At 56.5% G+C, this 22,387-nt stretch overlaps 1 protein-coding gene across 4 annotated transcripts; it reads left to right on the forward strand.

Moving 5' to 3' along the window:
* The first annotated feature begins 249 nt into the window (after positions 1-249).
* ARHGEF19 (Rho guanine nucleotide exchange factor 19) lies at positions 250-21,612 on the forward strand. 4 transcript variants are annotated; one of them, XM_055262221.2, is made up of 19 exons: positions 250-405; positions 676-818; positions 1,119-1,330; positions 1,847-1,988; positions 9,182-9,622; positions 10,046-10,327; positions 10,488-10,596; positions 10,672-10,748; positions 11,056-11,318; positions 11,923-12,083; positions 12,180-12,332; positions 12,596-12,725; positions 12,839-12,913; positions 13,087-13,176; positions 13,344-13,504; positions 17,240-17,398; positions 17,900-17,979; positions 20,465-20,569; positions 20,975-21,612. In XM_055262221.2, the coding sequence occupies exons 1-19, from the start codon at positions 353-355 to the stop codon at positions 21,130-21,132; spliced, it is 2,994 nt and encodes a 997-aa protein (XP_055118196.1). In that variant the 5' UTR covers positions 250-352; the 3' UTR covers positions 21,133-21,612. The 4 variants fall into 4 exon arrangements, with proteins under 4 accessions (XP_055118196.1, XP_063487841.1, XP_063487840.1 ...); XM_063631770.1 differs by lacking the exons at positions 250-405; positions 676-818; positions 1,119-1,330 and adding an exon at positions 5,587-5,772 and having other exon boundaries at positions 1,851-2,919; positions 7,606-9,622; XM_055262223.2 differs by lacking the exons at positions 250-405; positions 676-818; positions 1,119-1,330 and adding an exon at positions 5,587-5,772 and having other exon boundaries at positions 1,851-2,919.
* The last annotated feature ends 775 nt before the right edge of the window (positions 21,613-22,387 follow it).

Below are 22,387 nucleotides of genomic sequence, written 5' to 3' on the forward strand. Positions count from 1 at the left end.
TGGCAGCTGGCAGGGCAGAGGGACACCCAGATCGGGCAGGAGCTGCAGCACTGGGAGGAGGAAGGACTATGAGCTCATCAAGTGCCAGGGCCTGTTTGATGAATATCCAGGGATGGAGGAGCAGTCGCTCAGCAGCCTGTGCCCTGAGTGGGCATGAGTGAGGCCCCTGGGGGCCTGGCACAGCAGGGGAGGTGGCCCCGGGCCTGACACTCCCTGCCTGCTGGAGCTGCAGTTTGGGTTTATCACCATCTTTGTGGGAGCCTTCCTGCTGGCACCCCTGTTCGCTCTGCTCAACAACTGGGTAGAGATCGGACTGGACGCCCACAAGTTTCTGTGCAAGTACCAGCGACCAATGGCTGGGCGCGGCTGGACATCTGGATCTAACTGCTCCTGCTGGAGGCCATGGTACACCTTGAGGTCACCTTGAATGGGAGTGAGGTAGATGAAGGGAATACAGGGGCAGGGGGCAGGGGAGATGGAACTCAGAGACTGGGGAAGGGGCTTCAGGAATAGGGAAATGCAGGGCTGGAGAAGGAAATCCGGGTCAGAGGTTGGGAAATAGGGGACAGGAGGCTAGGATCCCGGGCCAAAGGCTCATCCTGCCACGGGAGGGGGTCTGGATCCGAGTTGGGGTGAGTTACGGGGTTGGGCCCTGAAGGCCCTCTGGCTCTGCAGGCTTTCGTCTCGCCTTCATCTCGGACTTCCTGCCGCATATCCTGTAACAGTACGAACACCACACCCAGCTGCACGGATCTGTGAATTTCATGCCGGCACCCGCGCCCCCTGCCTACCTGGCCCAGAGCAAACACACTCTGCAGGTGTTAGACCCTTCAGGCTGGGGAGGAGGGGCGCGGCGGGAGGGGCGGGGCCCTGAGCTTTGGTGGGCGGGACGCTGAGGCGGGAGGGGCAGGGCTGTCTGGGAAGCACCGCGCTGAGCCTTGGTGAGGGAGGCCGGCCTGGGAGGGGGCGGGTGCTGAGCCTTGGTGGGAGGGGCCTGTCTGGGAGGGGCAGGTGCTGACGAGGGAGGGGCGGGGCCTGGCTGGGAAGCCGGGAGCCGAAACTGGACGGGTGGGGTGGGGCCTGGCTGGGGTGCAGTGAGCTGATTCTGCCCCGGACAGATGCGCGGAGCCGGCTAGGGTACTGGCTGAACGGGCAGGGCCAGATTCTAGGGAGAAGGAGGGGAGGAAATGCAGGGTTCGGAGTCGAGATCCGAGAGCCTCTCCAGACCCCGCCACCCAGATACAAGGCCTCTCGCGACGCGGGGGTGAACCTCGCCCTCTTCCTCTGGAAGCTGCTGGCCGTGCATCTGGGCTTCATTATCGCCTTCGAGGTAGGCTCAGCCATCTGTCTTGGACAGACTTGGTTCCAAGTCCAGTCTCTGCCGCCGACCGGCTGGAAATTAGGATATATTATATAATAGGATCTACTTCATAGGGTCGTTATGAATTCGGTGTCAAGCATTTGCACTGTGCCTGGCATGTTGTAGTTGCTCAATGAATTAATATCACAAATAATAATAACATTATCTCTTGGCAAGAGAAAGGAGAAACGAGAGGAAGCACTCTCCCACCAGCTTTGCTCTTTTACAAGCCCTGCCCTGACGGGGTTCCTAGTGTTAAGGGGTTCGAATCATACCTCTCTGTCTTTGGGCAAATGGCAACCCCTTTCTGCTTCTGTTTCTTCACTTGTGGAGTAGAAATTACCCCCAGCTCATAAGAGTTGTTGTGAGGATTAAATGAATTAATATCCGGAACACCTTCAGATTAGGGTTTGGCGTAGGGTAAGCGCTCCATGAGTTAAGATCGCTAAGGCAATCATTCTCTCTTTTTGGTCCCCTTCTCCCCAGCATGTAGTGTTCTTCTTCCTGTGCCCCAACGCCCGGCTCGTGCCCGATGTGCCAGCCCTGTCTACCAAGATAACCGCGCGAGCGCTACCTGGCCAAGCAGGCGGTGGCAGACAACCGGGAGACGCTGCTTTCAGTCAGCAAGGCAGGCGGACCCCGGCCCCACCCGCACCATAGTGACCATAATGACCAGCCCCTTGGCCTGCCCTCAAGCTTTAGCTCAGCCCTCTCAAGTTCAGCACTCTCTAGCCCCGCCCCCTTATTTGGCCTCGCCCATTGGAGGGATAGGCTGGACTCCCTGTAGTTTCCGCCTGTTCCCGCCCGTTATTAAGCTCCGCCCCCGCCAAGCCCCATTTTCTACTTTATCTGCAAGCTGGGGTTGAGGGCTCTGCTCTGGAGCGCCAGCCTGCTCAGCCTGACCAAGCTGTGCTCTATGTCCGCACAGGGGACGCAGGGGCGAGTGAGGCAGGGCTGCCCTTCCAGGACCCTAGGTTCCCCAGGATGCTCCTCCTATTGGGGTCCTCTGGCTTCCAGTTATGCATCTGGGCAGTGTCCCAAGGCCGGCCCGGGAGTTGGATGAGAGGATTGGAGTTCCCTGGAGACCTCCAGACCTGCATTGCAACCCTTCCGTGTTCCTTGCCTCCTGGCCTCTGTGCAATGCTGACAATAAACCTGTCTCTGCGTCCCAGCCTGCCACCTCTCCACGGCCACCTGGTCCCCACCCACACGGTGCAGTGTCTTCTCACTATGTGGCAATGCTCTAGGGAGCCAAAGTGAACATGGGGGAGCAGAGGGACCCTACTCACTCTGGAACTTAATGGCCGTCGGTTGGCAGCTAAGGAAAATACTTTGGGGCTGGGCGCGGTGGCTCACGCCTGTAATCCCAGCACTTTGGGAGGCCCAAGAAGGTGGATCACCTGAGGTCAGGAGTTCGAGACCAGCCAAACCAACATGGAGAAACCCCGTCTCTACTAAAAATATAAAACTATCCGGGCGTGGTGGCACATGCCTATAATCCCAGCTACTCAGGAGGCTGAGGCAGGAGAATTGCTTGAACCCGGGAGGCAGAGGTTATGGTGAGCAGAGATTGTGCCATTGCACTCCAGCCTGGGCAACAACAGCAAAACTCCGTCTCATAAATAAATAATTAAATACTTTGGGGGACTAGGGCACGGGCCATGAAACCTCTGCTGTGTATTCCAAGCCTGTAGTGTATGAATAATAAGACCAATAAGAGTTTAGTTAGGTCAGCAGAGGCACCCCCGATTAGACTTTCACACACTTTTCACCACGAGACCCTCCTAAAAGCCTGGTGAGGCAGTACCAGGCAGTGGTGAAGGATTCAGGTTGGTGGTGGGGTCAGACAGACCTGGGTTTCTTTTCTTTTTTTTTTTTGAGACGGAGTCTCACTCTGTCACCCAGGCCAGAGTGCAGTGGCGTGACCTCAACTCACTGCAACCTCTGCCTCCCCACCTCCCTGGTTCAAGCAATTTTCTTGCCTCAGCCTTCCGAGTAGCTGGGATTACAGGTGTGCATAACCATGCTCGGCTAATTGTTGTATTTTTAGTAGAGACAGAGTTTCACCATGTTGGCCAGGCTGGTCTCAAACTCCTGACCTCGTGATCCGCTGGCCTTGGCCTCCCAAAGTGCTGGGATTACAGGCGTGAGCCACCATGCCCGGCCAGACCTGGATTTCAATACTAGTCCTGCCCCTTATTAGCTGTGTGACCCTGGGCAAGTTATTTAATCTCTTAAACCTCAATGTCATCTATAAAATAGGGACTTCACAGAACTGATGAGAGATTTCAAAGGGATAATGCTCCTGACTTAACTTGTACAAGCCTCTTAAATAGTTGGCCCCCCCTATCCTCAGGTTCTACATCCTTGGGTTCAACCAACAATGCATGGAAAATGAAAATAAAAACAAAAAATAACAAAAATAATGACAATAAAAAATAATGCGAATAAAAAACATTACAGGATAACAACTATTTACATAGCATTTACACTGTATTAAGGTGTTATAAGTAATCTAGAATTGATTTAAACTGTACTGGAGTGCCGGATGTCGTGGCTCATGTCTATAATCCCAGTACTTTGGGAGGCCAAGGCTGGTGGATCGCCTGAGCCCAGGAGTTTGAGACTAGGCTGGGCAACCTGGTGAGATGCCGTCTCTACAAAAAATACAAAAATTAGTCAGGTGTGGGGGTGCACACCAGTGGTCCCAGTTACTCAGGAGGCTTAGGTGGGAGAATCACCTGAGCCCAGGAGGTCAACGAGACTGCAAGCGAGCCCTGTAATTGCACCACTGTACTCCAGCCTGGATGACAGAGTGAGACTCTCTCACTTGAGTACATTTTATTTTATTTATTTTTTGACAATAAATACATAAAATAGACTGGGTGTGGTGGCTCACGTCTATAATCCCAGCACTTCGGGAGGTTGAGGTGGGTGGATCACTTAAGGTCAGGAGTTCAAAATCAGCCTGGCCAACATGGTGAAACGCTGTCTTGACTAGAAATAAAAAAAATTAGTAGGGTGTGGTGGCATGCGCCTGTAATCCCAGTTACTGGGGAGGTTGAGGCAGAAGAATTGCTTGAACCTGGGAGGCAAAGGTTGCAGTGAGCTGAGATCCCACCACTTGCTCCAGCCTGGGTGACAGAGCAAGACTCCATCTTAAAAACAAACAAACAAATAAATAAAATAAAATAAAATAAAATTTACTGGAGGATGTACAAAGGTTATAGCAAACACGAAGACATTTTATATAAGGGACTTGAGCAGCCATGGATTTTGGTATGGGAGGGTTCTAGAACCAATTCCTCACAGATTCTGAGTATCAAGGGACAACTGTACTCACCTGATAAGTGGTAGCAGTATCACCTGACAGGGTCATGGTGGAGATTAAATGAGTAAACACATGTGAAGTGCTCAGGACAGTGCCTGGCACCTAGTAGGTGAAAATAAGTTAGCCTCATGAGTATTAGTATGTGTATACATCTGCATATTAATATTAGGTGCCTGGCAATTGCTGGGAGCTCAAACAGATGGAAGGTAGAATTAGGGGAAAATGCAGCTTCCCCTTCCACAGGGTTGGGAAGATTGCATGCTGGGCATAGAGCATGCCCTTCTTATTGGAGGTGGTTTGACTTGGCTATTTGACTTGGTTTATTGAGGGCTCAATTGGTATAGTCTGGGAAGGCTTCATGGTGGAGGCGGCCACTGGAGATGGTGGGGCAGGTCATTCCAGGCAGTGGGAAAGGATGGGCCATTTGCAAGCAGCGGCTGTACTAGATGAGGAGAGGCCATCCAGGATGATGCCGGACGTCACATCATCAACTTTCAGGATTGATTTCTGTCTCCCACTCATAGGGATGAGTGTTCTCATTTGATAGATGTAGTCATAGGATCAGAGAGGGTCATCAGGGTTCTCAGGGTCCCTAAGGGATGCAGGGCTTGGGAGGCTCTCTGTGAAGCTCCCAGGATGCTCCCCAGCTCCAAGAAGTCCCCTGAGCGTGCTCATGTTTGGGAAGCTCCAAAAGAGTGGTGGCCTGTCTCCTAGGAGCAGAAGCACTGCCTCCCCCATCTTTAGGACCTGGGTGTAGGGTCCTTTAGAGCCTCACTTGGGCATAGGACTCCCATTGTTCCAGCCCCCCTCTTGTACCCCAGACTAGCCAAACCGGTTCTGGGGAAGGGGGGCGGGGAGCAGGCACGTTGAGACAGCCGCCTGCCTCTCTCTGCAGGGTTCCCTCCTCCTTCACCTCCCCCTCCCTGCCCCACACAATACCCAGGAGCTTGCCTTGCTGGGTTCTGGGGCCACGCTGACATGCTGACATCGCCCCCTGGGGACTCGGCTGCAACCTCAGAGCCCCCAGGGTGTCCCGGAGCCCTGGACCGTGCTGGCAGCTGGACGGAGCTCCCTGGCTGAGGTAAGGCCCCACCTGGGTTCCAGCAGTCCCATTCTCTTCCCGCCAGTTTTCCCCGCTGAGTGAGCCCTTTGTGCTGCCCGCCTGGTCTCTGATCCTGGCCCTGACCCACTATGGCCTTCTGGGGCTCTGTGAACCACTTGGCCTGGATCCCCTTTCCAGCCATGACTTCCCACCTGGCTTTATTCCTTAAAGGGCAGAGAGGCCCTGGCAGGGTACCTGCTCTCCTAGGCAGCAAGGCAAGGGGCACCTGGGAGGGGGCAGGGAAAAGCTAGGTACAGGAGGCCAGAAACGCTTTTTCTGATCATGGTGGTGTCCAGGGAATCTCTGGCAGCCTTGCTAAGTGGGCCCATCGTCTCCTGTAATTAGCAGCGCTCACCAAGGGTACTTTCCTCGACCCCTGCCCATCCTTCTTGGCCCAGAGACATTTATGATGTGACATGTTTCTTAGAGAGGGCATTGGGTGGTGGTGCGGTCCCTTAGGAGCCACTTTACAGATGGGAATACTGAGGCCAAGGGATGGGCTATGAATTGCCTAAGGCTACACAGCTGGTCAGTGTCAACACTGGGCCTCGAAGCTTGGGCGGGGGTTATTCTCTTTGGGCTCCAGAGTGGCCTTTGCCTAGTAGACAGTAGAGTCTCTATCCTGTGATCGTGCCTTGGGAAGGTAATGTCCCTGCTGTCTGGGGCCAGTTCTCTTTCTGAGGTCTTTGTTTTTTCTAACAGAGATGAGCTACACACAATATGAACACAGCTTGTCCCTCTTAGCTCCCCAGCATTGAGGTTGGGTGGGCCAAACCCCTGGAGGGCCACAGGGCTGGCATCCCAGCTAGATGGGTCATTCTTATTACCCCTTGGCTTGAGCATAGGTGGAGGCTGACACACTCCTGACTTCCCCGCTAGGGACCTGTCTCCAGCTTCATCTCCCCAGGAAGCCTTCTATGTCCCCTCTCCCCACATTCACCTAGCCTTCTCCTCTGCGGCCTTAACTGGGGATGCTCCTGCTGCAAAGCCTCCATGTTTTGCCTACTTATCCCTGTGAACCATGGGAGAGAGGGTCCCTCCCTGCCCGCCAGGGGCTTCCAGAACCCAAGTGCTAGAATCTCCCAGCATACAAGGGGGCAGGGGGCATGTGTACATGCCTGCACATGTGTGCCCCCAGAAGCAAGCGGGACTTCTGTGTCGAGGACTCCTGACTCCTGCAGAGAAAGAGACCTGTCTGTGGGCAGGGGCCTCCTTCCACACACTCCTGCAATATAATGTGTGTCTCAGCCTCGCTCCTTCATCTTCCCCATCGGTGTGAAGGCCTGAGCTGCCTTCTGTCTAGAGAAAGACTGATGATAATAAAATACTATCCTATCTGCCAGATGAGGAGACTGAGGCTTAGGGAGACTTGCTCAGATGGGCACTCCTCAGGCTACAGGGACAGAGGCTGATGGTACAAGCCAGAGTGGCCACCGTAGAGAGGGCCCCTTTGGAGCAGCCAGTCCCCTTCTTCCCATCCTCCCAGGCAGCGGGGTGAAGGGAGCAGAGGGAAGCAGTTGAGAAGCTGTGCAGAGAGACTGGGGCCTGCCATAGACCCAGCCATCTCTCACTGGGTCCTCTTCTGCCTCCCTGTCTCCAATAGTGACTGACACTGTCACTGTTCAGGCCAAGGCTTTCCCTCTAAGTGCACTAGGTATTTCAGCCATGGAGCAGTTACCTATTACCTCCTCCAGGAAGTCTTCCTGGAATACCCAGGTTGAGTTGAGCCCAGCACCCTCCTCTGATGGTTCCTCTGGCTTGGCTCTTGCCAACCTGGATTGTAACTGTTTTCATTTTTGGCTCTCCCACTAGACTGGCAGCCCACGGGCATGAAATGTTTGTCCATCTGTCTCCCTGGATTTTCTGGGCTTCATCTACGTCTCTGAGGATCTGGATGGCCTGAAATTGTCAGTGTCTCTGTCTCCATCTCTGGGTCCCTGGATGTCTCAGCATCTGTGGTTTTTCTGTTTTTGAATGTCTTGGGGTCTTGGTTTCTGAGTTACTGGCTAAGTGGTCTCTGTTTCTCTAGGTCTCTCTCAGTCTTCATTTCCTGGCTCTCCTGGTCCTGCTAGGCTGGGCACTGCCCCTTTGGCCTGACGGGGCCTCTGGGGGGTCCTGGCTGCCCAGCCTGCCCACAGCGAGGCCAGGCTAGGGTATGCCCCCGCCCAGCCCGCTGCCTGCTCCCTCCCTCCCTCCGTGCTTGCCTCACCACAGGGTTTGATGAATCAAACTCTTTGTCTGGGTGGGATCTCCCCCAGCCAGCTGGGCAGAGAGAGGGCTTCCCCCGCCGGAACAGCCAAACAGCATCAGCAGTGGGCCTGGGCCCAGAGAGGTGAGGGGCTGCCGGAGGGAGGCTGGCAGAGGGCCACGGGGCAAGAGCTGCAGGGGCTTGGGCCTCTCAGATCATCAGGCCTGCCCCGATCGGAGGGCTGGCTCCCTGGGGATAACTTCCTGCCCAGAAAGGACCCATCCAGCCTGGCCCACCCTGGGGCTGGAAGCTGGAGTGGGGAACAGCCCCTCTTTCGCTCCAAGCCGGGGGTGCTGGGGCACCTCCCTGAACTTCGGGAGGGCCCCTGCCTGATCTGGGTAGTGGCCTGCCTGCCAGTCCATGACCCTCCCAATCAACTTGGCATGGGTGTGGGCACCACTCAGCGCTGAAGGCCGCAACTCTGGGCAAGGGTCGGGGGATGGGGGGAGAAACATCAAAGCAAGGCCCCGTGGGCTGCTGTGTGTCTGCATCCTGGGGTGTGCATGCGAAGGGAACAGGACGGTGAGAAATCTTGGGTGCCTATGTAAATATCGGACGGGTCAGCGTGTTTGTGAGGAGTTGTCTGTGAATGTATGTGGTTGTGTAAAAATGTGTGTGTCTGTGACTGTGTGAGCCTGAGTTTGAAATGTCTGTATCTGTGAAAGTGTACACGTCATTCTATACTTGGGAGAAAATGTAGTGTGGATGTATATGTTGGGACGTGGATTTGTGTGACAATGTATGTATTTGCATGTCTGGTGACATGTCAGTGTGTTTTAGAGAAGTACAAGGTGGTTAAAATCATTGATTTCAAAGCTAGAATGGCCAGGTTAGAATCCTGGCTCCACCATTTACCAAATAACCTCTCTGTGCCTCACTTTCCTCACCTACAAAATGCGGATAATAAGAGCATCAACTCACAGGGTTGTTGTGGGGATTAAATGAGATAATATGTGTAAAGTACCATTCAGGCAATGCCAAGCAAGTATCAGCTATTTCTATATAATCAGACATGTGAGTGTGTTTGTGGAGATGTGTGCACACAAGTGTACACAGGGGTTTGTCCAGGCCTCCAGGGGTGGTGGCTTACTGGCCAGCCCCACTGTCCTCTGTCTAGGTCTGATATCTTCTCTTCTGCAGGGCCAGGTGGGTGGCAGAGCAAAAGAGGAATGGACTGTGGGCCACCTGCTACCCTCCAGCCCCACCTGACTGGGCCACCTGGCACTGCCCGCAGCCCTGTAGCAGTGTGCCAGCAGGAGAGTCTGTCCTTTGCAGAGCTGCCCGCCCTGAAGCCCCCGAGCCCAGTGTGTCTGGACCTTTTCCCTGTTGCCCCGGAGGAGCTTCGGGCTCCTGGCAGCCGCTGGTCCCTGGGGATCCCTGCCCCTCTCCAAGGGTTGCTATGGCCATCATCCCCAGGAGGCTCAGATACAGAGATCACCAGCGGGGGGATGCGGCCCAGCAGGGCTGGCAGCTGGCCACACTGTCCTGGTGCCCAGCCCCCAGCTCTGGAGGGACCCTGGAGTCCCCAACACACACAGCCACAGCGCCGGGCCAGCCACGGCTCGGAGAAGAAGTCTGCCTGTGAGTCACCCTAGGGGAGGCGGGTGTGGGTGCCACAGCAGGGGGGATAGGGGAGGGGCTGGGCAGCTAGCTCCTTAACCTTTATGTCCCAAGTTTCCCCCAAAAGTCAGGACAAGTGGTAGATTAGTGATAAGGAAACTAGCGGGGCTCAGGGAAGGGAAGTGACTTGTCCAAGGTAATGCAGTGAGTGAGTCACCATTCTGGGCAGCCTGATTCCTCTGCCTACTGCAGCCAGGCCCTGTGCACTCCTTACCCCTCTCGTGGACCCCAGGGCTCTGGGGACTAGATGCTAGCAGAAACACAGGCCCTTCCCTTGGGCATGGCGCCTGAACCTCCCCAGGTGCTCAGGGCCAGGGGCAGCAGCAGGGAGGAGGGTGGGGGAGACCCCAGCCTGTGCTCTCACTCCTTGCCCCCCAACCCTAGGGCGCAAGATGCGGGTGTACCAGCGTGAAGAGGTCCCCGGCTGCCCCGAGGCCCACGCTGTCTTCCTAGAGCCTGGCCAGGTAGTGCAAGAGCAGGCCCTGAGCACAGAGGAGCCCAGGGTGGAGCTGCCTGGGTCCACTCGAGTGAGCCTCGAGGGTCCTGAGCGGAGGCGCTTCTCAGCCTCAGAGCTGATGACCCGGCTGCACTCTTCTCTGCGCCTGGGGCGGAATTCAGCAGCCCGGGCACCCATCTCTGGGTCAGGCACCGGAGTAGCCCGGGAAGGTACCAGCTCCTCCCATGGGCCCTGAGGGCAGCCAGATGCCAGGTGGGGGTGGGGGATGCCCACTCACCGGCCGCCTGAGGCCGTCAGGGTGCCCGGGCCGGGGCCCAGGCCCCAGGCCCACTCTTTGGACCCCTCACCCTCAGTTCTCGCCCTTTCCAGGGAAAGCATCTGGGATAGAGGCTCGAAGTGTGGAGACGAGCGGGGACCTGGTGTCGCGGCCAGCCCCTGGTGACTCACGAGAGGGATATGGCGATTGGTCCGAGCCCAGGTACCACCTCCCGTTTAGGCTTGGCCCGAGACAGGGTGCAGGCGAACAAGGGCCTTGACGCTCTCTCTTTCCTAGGCTAGACACACAGGAAGAGCCGCCTTTGGGGTCCAGGAGCACCAACGAGCGGCGCCAGTCTCGATTCCTCCTTAACTGTACGTGGGAGGGGGGTCCTTGGGAGGAGGTAACGGAGGAAGCGGCTGCGGTGTGGAAACGGGGAAAAAGGGGTTTGGAGAGTTGAGAGGTAGGGATCGAGTGAGAAAGGGAAAATGGAACTCTCGGCATCTAGCACGCAGTAGGTGCTCAATTTGTTTATGGAATGAATGAATGCATGAATTCACTGTGTCCAGATATCCGAACCGCGGCAAAGGTTAAGTCACGCGGGCTCTTGAGGGAACCAGGGAAAAGCCGGGCAGGGGCTGGCGGGCGCCCCACAGTCTCGCCCGCCCGTCTTTCCCCCAGCCGTCCTCTATCAGGAATACAGCGACGTGGCCAGCGCCCGCGAACTGCGGCGGCAGCAGCGCGAGGAGGAGGGCCCGGGGGAAGAGGCCGAGGGCGCAGAGGAGGGGCCGGGGCCGCCGCGCGCCAACCTCTCCCCCAGCAGCTCCTTCCGGGCGCAGCGCTCGGCGCGAGGCTCCACCTTCTCGCTGTGGCAGGATATCCCCGACGTACGCGGCAGCGGCGTCCTGGCCACGCTGAGCCTGCGGGACTGCAAGCTGCAGGAGGTGGGCGCGCGCGGGGACCCGGCGGGGCGGGGCGGGCCGAGGAGTACGCGGCCCGGGGACTTAGCGGGAACCGGGCCATAGAGGGAGGGGGACACACAAAGGGGGTTGCTGGCGCGACTGTCCGCGCGGAAGGTTGGCTCTAGGACCTGACTACACGAGGTCGTCTGGAAGCGAGGACAGCAAGCCGCTGAGCGGGAGGCGAGGGGAGCCAGGCTTGGGTGCGGGTAGGGGGCGGACCCAGCGGGACGAAGCCTAGGATAGGACAGGGCCGGATGAGGGGCGGAGCCATTGGGAGTGGAAACGCCTGGTGGGCGCGGAACAAGGCGGGGCCAGGATCAGGGGCGGGACCTGGGATGGGCGGGGCTCTGGGAAGAACGCGTCGGGGCGGGGCTTAGGGGAGGGGCGGGATCGAGGACAAGCAGGGCCTGCACAATTGCCCGCGGCGGGAGGTGGGTCGCCGGGCCCGCCCGGCGACAGATTAGGAGTGGGGCTAGAGAAGGGGCGAGGACGCGACGTGTGGCGTCCTGGGGTCCGGGGATGCGAGGCCAGGGCCTCCGAGGTGAACTGGCCCGGCCCTTTAGACCCCGTGTGCGCCCTCCCTCAGGCCAAGTTTGAGCTGATCACGTCCGAGGCCTCCTACATCCACAGCCTGTCGGTGGCTGTGGGCCACTTCTTAGGCTCTGCCGAGCTGAGCGAGTGTCTGGGGGCGCAGGACAAGCAGTGGCTGTTTTCCAAACTGCCCGAGGTCAAGAGCACCAGCGAGAGGTGAAGAAGTGGTCTGGCCTGGCCTGGGGTGGGGACCGAGCCTGTGGTTGGCCAGTTCCCAGATCTGGGGTCTCCATCCTGGCTCTGACTCCTCAGGTTCCTGCAGGACCTGGAGCAGCGGCTGGAGGCAGATGTGCTGCGCTTCAGCGTGTGCGACGTGGTGTTGGACCACTGCCCGGCCTTCCGCCGAGTCTACCTGCCCTATGTCACCAACCAGGCCTACCAGGAGCGCACCTACCAGCGCCTGCTGTAGGGCTGGGGGCTCTGAAAGGGGCGGGGGCGTGGAGGGAGTGTCAGGCAGGTGTAGGCACTGAGGGCTGGGTGATGCAAGGTGACTCTGGGAGGGGAGGGGTCCCTGAAAGGGTCTCTGTGACCAGGATAAGGTGAGATGCAACCCCAAGGGGCAGTAAGGATGTGCTGAGAAGCTCCCTGAGGACCCCGTGGATGGCCAGGGTTGTGGATCCCAGGAATTCAGGCCTACCTGTGATTCCAGAGCCCTCCCCATTTTCCAGCCTGGAGAACCCCAGGTTCCCTGGCATCCTGGCTCGCCTGGAGGAGTCTCCCGTGTGCCAGCGTCTGCCCCTTACCTCCTTCCTCATCCTGCCCTTCCAGAGGATCACCCGCCTCAAGATGTTGGTGGAGGTACCTCGAGGGGACAAGCCACAGTGAGGGCTGGGCGAGGGAGATACACCTGTGGGCGGCCAGGTCTCAGGGGAGCATGAGGCCTGCCTCATTGTGCTGATCCCACCTTCCAGAACATCCTGAAGCGGACAGCACAGGGCTCTGACGACGAAGACGTGGCCACCAAGGCCTTCAATGTGCTCAAGGAGGTGAGCTGGGCAGGGCAGGGTCTACTTGGCTCCTGAGGCCTCCCTGGACCCCCAGCATGTATCTAAAACAGCCCCCAGCTGTCAGAGTCTCCGGTCCCCAGGCAAGAGTCTGAGGCTGGGCTCTGGGAGCCAGAGTTGAGGGGCTGCAGGTGACCTCCCCACGGCTCCCCCAGCTGGTGCAGGAGTGCAATGCTAGCGTACAGTCCATGAAGAGGACAGAGGAACTCATCCACCTGAGCAAGAAGATCCACTTTGAGGGCAAGGTGTGTGTCTGCAGCCAGCGGGATGGGGACCCCAAGGGGCAGCTCTTGTTTCTTCCTTGCCCTGGGGGCTTCAGGCCAGTTCATCTCTGCCCACACCCTCCCATCTACCATCCTGTGCTCTCTGCCTGGTGCCCCTGGGCCTGACCCATCCTTCTCCATCCCTCTAGATTTTCCCGCTGATCTCTCAGGCCCGCTGGCTGGTTCGGCATGGGGAGTTGGTAGAGCTGGCACCACTGCCTGCAGCACCCCCTGCCAAGCTGAAGCTGTCCAGCAAGGCAGTCTACCTCCACCTCTTCAATGACTGCTTGCTGCTGTCTCGGCGGAAGGAGTGAGTCGGGGCAGTCGGGGGTGGGCAGGTAAACTGGAGCCAGGCTCTTTTCCTCCCCACCACTGGGCTTATGACCAGACCATCCCTGGGCCTGGGAGCCCCTGCCTGTGCCAGGGTAGGCTGCCAGGGCACCCTGAGATTTGGAGGCTCCCGAAGCAAAGGCAGAGATGTGAGACAAGTCCATGTTCCAGAAGGGAGAATCAAGGGCTAGACTGTATGCCGAGGACTTGGAGACGCTGTGAGCTTCAGCCAGTAAGAGCAGATACTAAGAGCATAGCCCTGGAGTCCTGACTCTGCCCTGAGTCCCAGCTGTGCCAGAAGCCAACGTTTACTCAGTACCTACTCTGCAAGGCATGCTACGTGTATTATTCCCTTTAATCCTCCAAATACCTCCCTGGGAAATAGGCTTCTCTGTTACTGTCAGATCGTGGAGCTAGTAGGTGGGGGAGCCGGGAGGATGCCAGCTCTGTCTGATGGCAGCACCGTGCCTGGCTCACAGTGAACTCTTGCTCAGTATTAGCTGTGATTATTATGAGGAGTGAGGTAGAAGACCGCCTGGATAAGGTGAATGGGATAAAAGGATGGACATGTGGGCTGGGCACGGTGGCTCACACCTGTAATCCCAGCACTTTGGGAGGCCAAGTTAGGAGGATCACTTGAGTCCAGGAGTTCAAGACTAGCCTGGGCAACATAGTGAGCCCCCATCTCTTTTTTTTTTTTTTTTTTTCCCTGCTGAAAACAATTGCTTTATTAATTTGTTTGTTTGTTTGTTTGTTTTTTTAATTAATTTTTTTTGCATACAAAAACAATAAACATTTTCTAAAAATACATACAAACAAAAAGATGCGTATCAAACATATTAGGAAGGTTGCACATGGGAAGTCGGGGAATAGAAATGGGGGTGGGAGTTAAAGTAAATGAGAGAGGGACTTTATATGGATCAGTGATAATAACTCAATCCTCTATTTGACAAAGAAGAGGGAGAAGGAAGAGGAAGAAAAAGAAAGTGGGATAAAGGATCAGAAAGGGAGGAAAATAGAAAAAATTAGAGTATGACTCCAGGGTAGACCTGTTTTGTTGTCACTGAGTTGGTTGGTTGGTTTGTCTGTTGTATTCTTCATGTTTCCCCAAGTTGGCCAGACTGGTCTCGAACTCCTAGCCCGAAGTGATCAACCCGCCTCGCCCCCCAGAGTGCCGGGACCACAGGCGTGAGCCACCACGTCCAGCCCCCACATTGCTTCTGGCCTCCGTGGTAGACCTCCCAGACGGAGCGGCCAGGCAGAGGAGCTCCTCACTTCTACCCAGACACGGGGCGGCCGGGCAGAGGCGCTCCTCACTTCCCAGACGGGGCGGCCAGGCAGAGACGCTCCTCACTTCTTCCCAGACGATAGGTGGCCGGGCAGAGGCGCTCCTCACTTCCCAGACGACGGGTGGTCGGGCAGAGGCGCTCCCCACTTCCCAGACGATGGGTGGCCGGGCAGAGGCGCTCCTCACTTCCCAGACGATGGGTGGCCGGGCAGAGGCGCTCCTCACCTCCCAGACGATGGGTGGCCGGGCAGAGGCACTCCTTATTTCCCAGATGGGGCAGCCGGGCAGAGGCGCTCCTCACTTTCCAGACGATGGGTGGCCGGGCAGAGGCGCTCCTCACCTCCCAGACGATGGGTGGCCGGGCAGAGGCGCTCCTCACCTCCCAGACGATGGGTGGCCGGGCAGAGGCGCTCCTCACCTCCCAGACGGGGCGGCCGGGCAGAGGCGCTCCTCACTTCTTCCCGGACGGGGCGGCCGGGCAGAGGCGCTCCTCACTTCTTCTCGACGGGGCGGCTGGGCAGAGGCGCTCCTCACTTCTTCCCGGACGGGGCGGCCGGGCAGAGGCGCTCCTCACTTCTTCCTGGACGGGGCGGCCGGGCAGAGGCGCTCCTCACTTCTTCCCGGACGGGGCGGCCGGGCAGAGGCGCTCCTCACTTCCCAGACGGTGGGTGGCCGGGCAGAGGCGCTCCTCACTTCCCAGACGATGGGTGGCCGGGCAGAGGCGCTCCTCACTTCTTCCCGGATGGGGCGCCCGGGCAGAGGCGCTCCTCATTTCTTCCCGGACGGGGCGGCCGGGCAGAGGCGCTCCTCACTTCCCAGACGGGGCAGCCGGGCAGAGGCGCTCCTCACTTCTTCCCGGACGGGGCGGCCGGGCAGAGGCGCTCCTCACTTCTTCCCGGACGGGGCGGCCGGGCAGAGGCGCTCCTCACTTCTTCCTGGACGGGAGCCCCCATCTCTTTAAAAAAAAAAAGGATGGACATGTTATGCTGTACGAAGGGTTCATTCCTGATTTGTTTGTTCATTTAGTAAACAGTCACTGGATCTCTGTTCTGTAGCAGGCCAGTGCTAGGGACATAAATATGAATGAGACTTGTTTTCTGCTCACAGGAGATCTCAGACCAGTGAAAATACATCCTGATAACCATATCATTACGGTTTTGATGGAAGGGTGTACTGCGGTAGTTCCTGGTGTGGAGTGAGAATCAGTAAAGCTTCATAGAGGACAGGACATTTGAGCTGGGTTTTGAAGGATGAGTAGGAGTTTTCCAGGGAGAGAGGTAGTTTGAGTGCAGGAGTACAGCAGAGTCATAGTGGCGTAGAAGAGCAGAATGTGTGTTTGGGAATGATGAAGCCTAATGTGGCTGGATTTGTAAAGGAGAAAGGCAGCGGAGGGAAGTTGGGATGTTGAAGGTCATGGTAGAGAGGTTGGACTTTTTCTGAGGCAGCAGGGAGCGTGGAGAGTTAAGCAGAGGGATGATATTTTGCTCCTGGCCGATTTGGAGGATGAACTGGAAGGGGAGAGGCCAGAGGGTCTTGCAGTTGCTCAGGAGAGTGTAGATGCTCCAGAAGTGGCAGGGTACTTCAGGATAAGTGGATTCAAGGGACAATAAGGAGGAAAGACAGGACATAGCTACCAGGTGGGTGTAGGGGGGATGGAAAGGGAAGAGGTGGGCATGACGTCTGAGTTTCCTCTTGGGCAAACTGGTGGGATCTTTCACTGGAATGGAGAACAGTAAAGGGGATCTGGCTTGGAGTGGGAGAAGCTGAGTTTTTTTTTGATGCCGAGTTTTGTTGAATGAGTTGACATCCATGGAACACCCTCCACCCATCCTGCCTACGGGTACTTACTGAGCCCAAATTGTGGGTCAGGCAGTATCAGACACTGAGATACAGTGGCAAAGAGACGAGGCTCAGCCTTCATGGGGCTTATGTACTGGGAGAGAGTTAGACATTCCTCAGGGGAGCTGTCCAGTTGGCTGTTCGGAACAGACGCTTGGGAGAGAGGTTCAGAGAGAGGTCGTGAATCACTTGAACCTGGGAGGCGGAGGTTGCGGTGAGCCGAGATCATGCCACTGCACTCCAGCCTGGGAGACAGAGCGAAACTCTGTCTTAAAACAAAACAAAAAACCAAAAAACAAACAAACAAAAAAACAAAAAAAAAGAGAGAGAGAAAGGTCGAAAGCATGCTTGGGGCTCAGGGACTGGTCTCCATCACCTCCAGCCTCCACCAGCAAGCCAGTGGGGAAGGAGCTCTTGGTTCCTTGTGGGGACTAGCAGCGCCCTATCCAGAAGCAGGACCCTGTGAGAACGCTGGCGGGGCAGGCAACCCCTTCTCCCCACTTCCAGTCAGAACGCACCTGATCCCAAGGGTGGGTGCCTGGAGCCAGGGCCCAGGCCAGGCTGACCTCCCCTCCCCCGGTCCTCCAGGCTAGGGAAGTTTGCTGTTTTCGTCTATGCCAAGATGGCTGAGCTGCAGGTGCGGGACCTGAGCCTGAAGCTGCAGGGCATCCCTGGCCACGTCTTCCTCCTCCAGCTCCTCCATGGGCAGCACATGAAGCACCAGTTCCTGCTGAGGGCCCGGACAGAGTGAGTGGGCCTGGGTATGGGGAGAGAGGAGGCTCCCCCTCCCCATGACAGGCACCCCTGGGACATCTTGGCCTTGTTCCTCCCCAAGTGCTCAACTCTTCCCTGACTTGGGCAGGACAAAGGGGCAGAGGGAAGGGCTGGAGGCCAGAGCAGGGGTGCCTGCCCCACAGGTGATGTCAGGGGGCTGCCACCACCTCCTCAGCCTCTGGGCATCTCTTGGATGTAAACCTCCACACCCTGCTATCTCTGGCTTCAAGACTGTGGCATTAGGAAGGATGGGGGTAGAGCTGGCATCCAGGGGGTTCTCGGCCTGTTATGCTCAGAGCTGGGTGGGGCACAGGCTTGGGAACAGGGTTGGGGGGTGGGCCCTGGGGTGGGGCAGACACGACCTGGGTCCTAGGCCTGGACATCATGTCCGGCTCCCCTAGCCTTGGTTTCAGCACCCTGCCCTGGGCAACTGCACTTTGCATGTTGTGACAACTCAGCTTCCCCCTTCCTTAGAAGTGAGAAGCAGCGATGGATCTCAGCCTTGTGCCCCTCCAGCCCCCAGGAGGACAAGGAGGTCATCAGTGAGGGGGAAGGTAGTAGCTCATCCCTGCTGCTTACATCCCTGGGCTGGACCCTCGCCCGCTCTCCTCCCCTCCCATCTTGGGTGCTGTGTTGCTGGCAGGGCTATGGGGAGAGAGATCAACTTCTGGGGCAGTCAGGGGTAGCTCTGAGGAACCTCGAAGGCTGGGCAGAACTTACATAGCACAGGTGGACTCTGTGTCCACAGGCGCATCCTGGAGATCACAAAGCCTTCTTAGCCTCCCATTTCACCCCTGTTTTACAAGTTAGAAGAAAGGTTCAGAGATAAATGGACTTGTGTAAGTTCACCCAGCCAGTAAGTAGCAGAGCCGAGACCAGAGCCCGGGTCTGTCTCCATCTTTGCGTCAGTTGCAAACAAGACAAGAAGCAGCCGGAGCCAGGGTATGAGGGGTGGTGGGGGTAGTGGTGGCAGGTGAGGGATCTGCTCAGTTGGAATAAAGGTTTCTCCTTTGGGTGTGAAGTGAGGCTGGTAAGCCAGGGTGCAACCTAATCATAGAGAGCCTTCCTATAGTGGCCCTAGGGAGCTATTGAAGGTTTGTTTGGGGTGTTTTTGAGACAGGGTCTTGCTCTATTGCCCAGGCTGGAGTGCAGTGGCATGATCATGGATCATTGTAGTCTCAACCTCCTGGGCTCAAGTGATCCTCCTGCCTTAGCCTTTTGAGTAGCTGGGACCACAGGTATGCACTACCACACCTGGATACCACACATTTATTTTTATTTTTTGTAGAGATAGGGTCTTGCTATGTTGCCCAGGCTGGCCTCAAACTCCTGGACTCAAGCAATCCTTTCCCTTCAGCCTCCCAAAGTGCTGGGATTACAGGCATGAGCCATCGTGCCTGGCTTATTGGAGGCCTTTATTTATTTTTTTGGAGACACAGTTTTACTCTGTACCCCAGGCTGGAGTGCAGTGGTGCAATCTCGGCTCATTGCAACCTCCACCTCCCGGGTTCAAGCAATTCTTATGCCTTAGCCTCCCGAGCAGCTGGGATTACAGGCACTTGCCACCATGCCTGGCTTTTTTTTTTGTTGTTGTTTTTTTGAGACAGAGTCTCACCCTGTCGTCCAGGCTGGAGTGCAATGGCACAATCTCAGCTCACTGCAACCTCCACCTCCCAGGTTCGAACAATTCTCCTGCCTCAGCCTCCCAAGTAGCTGGGATTATAGGCGCCTGCCACCATACCCAGCTAATTTTTGTATTTTTAGTAGAGGCAGGGTTTAGCCATGTTGACCATGGCTGGTCTCAAACTCCTGGCCTCAAGTGATTCACCTGCCTCAGCCTCCCAAAGTGCTGGGATTACAGGTGTGAGCTACTGCTCCCAGCCTTAATGGAGGCTTTTGAACAGAGGAGTTAGGGCTGAGCTTTAGGTAGTAAACGGAAAGAAAGGGCACTCGTGCCCACTGAGCGCCTGCCGTAGGCCAGGCCCAGGGCTAGGGGCTTTGTATTCGCATTAAATCTAATTTAATCCTCATGGCAACCCTACTAGGTAGACATTTTTCATATCTGAGAAAACTGAGGCTCAGAAGGTGAAGTAAATTGGTCACACAGCCTGTAAGCGGCAGAACTGGGATTCAAGCGAGGTCTGGCCCCTCAGTCTGTGGCTTTGGATGCTACCAGTCCACCTGGTCTAATGAAAAGAGCTGAGGGCCAGGAAGGGGGTAGATGCTCTGGCTTGAGCTAGGAGTCCCACTCGGGCTGGGGGTAAGCTCCCCACTCCCAAATGGTCAGGGGAGGTCCCTGGGAATTAACATTTGACCCCTGAAGGATGAGGAGAGGTTGTCACGAAAAGATCCGGGGAAGAGCATCTGGAGGAAGAGCCAGCGCAAAGGCCCTGGGGCAGGAGGGAGCTTAGAGTGAGGGACAGCAGGGAGGCTGGTATGGCTGGAGCTTTGTGAGCGAGTAGGGAGGGAAAGTGGAGGGGAGAAGACGATGCTAGCAGGGGACTATGCCAGACCATGAAGGGCCTTGTAGGGCCTAGGGAGGACTTTGGGTTTTCTTCTAAGATGATTGGGAAAACCTGGAGGGCTTTAAACAGGGGAGTGATGCAGCTTGAATCCCATTTGGGAAGGATGGGCCAAAGGGAGCACCAGAGCGACGTTAGGGGGCGCATTGCAGGGCCATTACTGTTTTCTGTGGGGTATCTGGGGACAGTTGGACGTTGGGGTCTGAAGGTCAAAAGCAAGGTGTTGGCTTGAGCTGGGGAGGGGACAGCCCTTGGTGTAGAGGCAGAAACCGAAGCTGGGAGGGACTGGATTAATCCTGCACTTGTGTTTAGGGTAGGAGAGGAGATAGGCCAGGGTGGGCAGAGGGTACACATGCTTGAATGTGGGCCTGTGGCATGGGAGTGGCAGAGGAATCGAAGCCTCAATGGCCACCTTCCCATCCCCTTACTTCCTCCTACTGCCCCTCCCTGCCCTCCCCATGCTCCTGCCCCTGCCATCCTGCCCTTGGGACTCCCTGAGCCTCCCTTGGGCTGTCAGATTGCCCCCAGGTTCAATGTGTTAGGACATACAAGGCATTGCACCCAGATGAGCTGACCTTGGAGAAGACTGACATCCTGGCAGTGAGGACCTGGACCAGTGACGGTGAGGGGGCCTCCTGGGAAAGTCTCCCTGATGGGGCTTGGGTGGGCAGGAGGTGGCTAGATGACTAAGATATCACAGGGAAAGGTTCTGCAAGTGTTGATCTGCCACAGCATGTGGGAATCAGGTTAGACGAGAGGAAGAACTTCCTGCTTGTAAAGATATAGGATTGAGAGTGATGGGGGACAGTGGGAAATACCCTTTCAGAGGATATCAGGAAAAACAGGTCAGAAGTTCATCTACAAGACAGCTCAAGACAGGGTCCTTCCTGGAGCTGAGAGATGCTGAGATGATGTCACCGTGGCCCCAAGGGTGCAGACAAAGCTTGCATCAGGGCTGAGGTGTTCCCTTCCAGGCCTGGCCCTGGTGCCCCTTTGATGCTGTTGTTCTTGGCCTATGTGTCCCTAGGCTGGCTGGAAGGGGTCCGCCTGGCAGATGGTGAGAAGGGGTGGGTGCCCCAGGCCTATGTGGAGGAGATCAGCAGCCTCAGCGCCCGCCTCCGAAACCTCCGGGAGAATAAGCGAGTCACGAGTGCCACCAGCAAACTGGGGGAGGCCCCTGTGTGATGGGCAGCCATGGCCTGGGACCCCACCTCCATGCCTGGCTCCTGGAGGGGCCTGCAGTGTCTCCATGCCCCAAGCTGCTCCTGCTGGCACTTCGCTTCTGTGGCCTTGGCATTGAGGGCACAGGCTAGACACAGGAATGGGGGCACCTCCAGAGGGTCTCTCCGTCCTCATGCTCCTCAGTGTCCACACTTCAAGGCCAAGGGTAGTTTCTTCCTCCGACATGGGGACCATAACAGGTGATCACTGATACCTGGCAAAGACTGGGGCCCTCTCCTTTCTATGTCCTCAATCCTGCCTGACTCTTGGTCCTTCTGGCAGGGACCTGGCTGGGGAACGTTCTGGTGCTGATGGTGCTGGGACCTGTATGTATATTTATATATATCTGGGGTCTTGTCTACCACCTCCCCTGGTCAGAGCCCGAGTGGGTGCTGGTTGCTCTGTCTTGTCTGTAAATAAACTCCTATCATGCCTTTGCTTGGAGTCTGTGATCCATCTGATGCTGCCCCCACCCCCGCAGTCCTATTTTCCCAGCTAAAGACCAGGAGAGTCTCCAACTGGCTCCCAACTGGGGCTTTTCATTTCTCTAGAGTTCACCTCTGAGCTTAAGGGTGACCAGGGGGCAGAGGGACCATTGTGTATCAGCTAGGCTGCTTTCGGCTGCAAGTAAAATGTCAGATACAAATAGGCTTAAACATTAAAGAGATTTGATTAGTTCTTCATTTGTTTCCTGTGGCTTCTATAACAAAATTGCTACAAACTGAGTGACTTAAAACAATATTTTCTTCTCTCACAGTTCTGGAGGCCGAGTCCAAAATCAGCAGCACTGGGCCCACACCCAGGGGCTGTACTCCCTCCCGGGGCTCGAGGGGAGAGTGGTTCCTCACCTCTTCTTGCTGCTGGTGGCTGCGTTCCTTGACTTGCAGCCATATCACCCTGATCTCTACCTCCGTGGTCACATTGCCTTCTCTGTGTGTCTATACCAAATTTCCCTCTGCCTCCCTCTGATAAACAAGTGATTGCATTTCAGGCCCACCCAGATAATCTTCCCATCTCATAATCCTTAATTTAAATCACATCTGCAAAAACCCTCTGCGCACCCCCCCCCCACCTTTTTGTCATATGAGGTAACATTCACGGGTTCCAAGGACTAGGGCATGGATATCTTTTGGGGGCCATTTTTCAGCCCAAGCTAGAGTGCAGTGGTGCAATCTTGGCTCACTGCAACCTCCGCCTCCTGGTTCAAGTGATTCTCCTG

The sequence above is a fragment of the Symphalangus syndactylus genome, chromosome 22 (genome assembly GCF_028878055.3).
Source record: "Symphalangus syndactylus isolate Jambi chromosome 22, NHGRI_mSymSyn1-v2.1_pri, whole genome shotgun sequence".
NCBI lineage: Eukaryota > Metazoa > Chordata > Mammalia > Primates > Hylobatidae > Symphalangus > Symphalangus syndactylus.

Excerpts from the sequence above, each read along its gene's own strand:
- ARHGEF19 (XM_055262221.2), top strand. The coding sequence starts at position 353 with ATGGCTGGGCGCGGCTGGACATCTGGATCTAACTGCTCCTGCTGGAGG. Across the intron at positions 1,989-9,181 it reads CGCTGCTTTCAGTCAGCAAG|GGCCAGGTGGGTGGCAGAGC; the intron begins GCAGGCGGACCC and ends TCTCTTCTGCAG. Across the intron at positions 20,570-20,974 it reads GAGGACCTGGACCAGTGACG|GCTGGCTGGAAGGGGTCCGC; the intron begins GTGAGGGGGCCT and ends ATGTGTCCCTAG.